Consider the following 2,500-nt stretch of genomic DNA (forward strand, 5'->3'; position numbering starts at 1 on the left):
TGACCCGCCCGGAGCCGTCACCACATAGTCCACATGCCGATGTAGCCCACCGACATCCGGCACTCCATCCTGACCCACCTCCTCATGGCCTACACGGAGATCTGACCCACCCTGACCCACCTCCTCATGGCCTACACGGAGATCTGACCCACCATGACCCACCTCCTCATGGCCTACATGGAGATCTGACCCACCCTGACCCACCTCCCCGCCCACCCTCCGCCCGCACGACTCGCCATTACTCTGATTCGGAATATGAACGTGTGAGTAACTCCGTGAGACACAAATAACGAAACTAAATAAAACTTGTGCAGAAAAAAAATAGTGTATTGTGAATAGTTACTGAAAAATCTAGTAAAGGTATTCTTGGGTTTCTTACTATCATTTCCATTATTATTGGTTATTTTATTTCGTGCAGCGACTAAATCATTATCATCATAACCATAATATTATTGATTGTGAGACAAGCCATGGAGTGCGAAGTATACAGCGTACTACTGTGTGTGTGTGTGTGTGTGTGTGTGTGTGTGTGTGCGTGTGCGTGTGCGTGTGCGTGCGTGCGTGTGTGTGCGTGCGTGTGCGTTACCTCACAAAAATAACTGTGAATCAACATGTTTTTTCTCCTTTTCAGGTAAACAAAAAGCCTTACGAATTCGAGTACGGAGTAAAAGACGCTTACCATGGTACCTCTTACTCCAGGCAGGAGGAGAGCGACGGACACGATACCAAAGGGCAATACCAGGTAACATTTGACTTTTCTCTCTTATTTAATTCTCTCTCTCTCTCTCACTCTCTGAGAGAGAGAGAGAGAGAAGGGAGAGAGAGAGAGAGAGAGAGAGAGAGAGAGAGAGGAAAGAGAAAGGAAAGAGAGAAAGAGAGAGAGAGAGAGAGAGAGAGAGAGAGAGAGAGAGAGAGAGAGAGAGAGAGAGAGAGAGAGAGAGAGAGAGAGAGAGAGAGAGAGAGAGAGAGAGAGAGAGAGAGAGAGAGAGAGAGAGAGAGAGAGAGAGAGAGAGAACGTATTATCCCTCACTGATACGTCGCCTCCCTACATATGACATCATTCCCCATCAATAACATTACCTCCCCACATAATGTCATCCCCCGCTAGCACGTCCCCACCCCTCTTATGACGTCATCCCCCGCTAGCACGTCCCCACCCCTCTTATGACGTCATCCCCCGCTAGTACGTCCCCACCCCTCTTATGACGTCATCCCCCGCTAGTACGTCCCCACCCCTCTTATGACGTCATCCCCCGCTAGTACGTCCCCACCCCTCTTATGACGTCATCCCCCGCTAGCATGTCCCCACCCCTCTTATGACGTCATCCCCCGCTAGCACGTCCCCACCCCTCTTATGACGTCATCCCCCGCTAGTACGTCCCCACCCCTCTTATGACGTCATCCCCCGCTAGCACGTCCCCACCCCTCTTATGACGTCATCCCCCGCTAGCATGTCCCCACCCCTCTTATGACGTCATCCCCCGCTAGTACGTCCCCACCCCTCTTATGACGTCATCCCCCGCTAGTACGTCCCCACCCCTCTTATGACGTCATCCCCCGCAGGTGAAGCTCCCCGACGGCCGCATCCAGACGGTCATCTACCGCGCAGGAGTCGACGGCTTCCACGCAGAAGTCGTGTACGAAGGAGAGCCTCACTACCCGAAGGAGAAGCCTCTGAGGGGGTCCTCCTCGCCGTCAGCCCATTCCCTGTCGCCCGTCCACCCGGCGACCGCAAAACCTCCTCATACTGTGTCGAAGCCGGTTTACACGACGCCGAAGCCGGCTTACACGACGCCGAAGCCGGTTTACACGACGCCGAACACGGTCTTTTCCAATACCGGAAAGCCGGTTCATACTTTGCCGAAAATAAGCTACACCACATTCAAGCCGGCTTCCTTCACCCCAGTCCACAGCACGCCACACCACACTAAGCCGAAGTCAGTGCATGTGCCAAAGCCAGTTCTCAGCACGCCAAAGCCAGTCCATGTCACACCAAAACCAATTCATTCGACGTCAAAGCCAGTTCGTACAACTTTGAAGTCCGCTCATGTTACACCAAAGCCAGCCCATGGTACATTAAAGCCATTTATTACAACACCAAAGCCAGTTCACAGTACTTTCAAGCCAGCTCTCACAACGCCAAAGCCAATCCACAGTACATTCGAGTCATTTTTCACAACACCAAAGCCAGTTCACAGTACTTTCAAACCCATTCACACTACAACAAAGCCAATCCACAGTACATTAAAAGCAGTACTCACATCTCCAAAGCCAATTCACAGTACTTTCAAGCCAGCTGTCACAACACCAGAGCCAGTTCACACTACACCACATGTCACAGCAAAGCCAATCCGCACTACACTCTATACCTTAGCAAGACCAATCAAAACCACTTCGAAGCCATTCTTGGGTCAAATAACATCTAAGCCACACCACACTACGCCAGACTCCCAATTCACTACACCAAAGCCACTCCACTCCTTTACTCTTGGACCAGACA

At 51.5% G+C, this 2,500-nt stretch overlaps 1 protein-coding gene across 1 annotated transcript in view; it reads left to right on the plus strand.

The window, feature by feature from the left end:
• The window catches only part of LOC119580663 (extensin-like), a 5,926-nt gene that overhangs the window by 1,030 nt on the left and 2,396 nt on the right, over nucleotides 1–2,500 (plus strand). Inside the window, exons 2-4 of the mRNA XM_037928762.1 lie at nucleotides 1–263; nucleotides 632–742; nucleotides 1,564–2,500. The exon at nucleotides 1–263 is cut by the window's left edge and continues 274 nt beyond it; the exon at nucleotides 1,564–2,500 is cut by the window's right edge and continues 2,396 nt beyond it. Coding sequence (XP_037784690.1) covers nucleotides 1–263; nucleotides 632–742; nucleotides 1,564–2,500 — 1,311 coding nt within the window. The remainder of the gene's footprint in view (nucleotides 264–631; nucleotides 743–1,563) is intronic.

The sequence above is a fragment of the Penaeus monodon genome, chromosome 14 (assembly GCF_015228065.2).
Source record: "Penaeus monodon isolate SGIC_2016 chromosome 14, NSTDA_Pmon_1, whole genome shotgun sequence".
NCBI lineage: Eukaryota > Metazoa > Arthropoda > Malacostraca > Decapoda > Penaeidae > Penaeus > Penaeus monodon.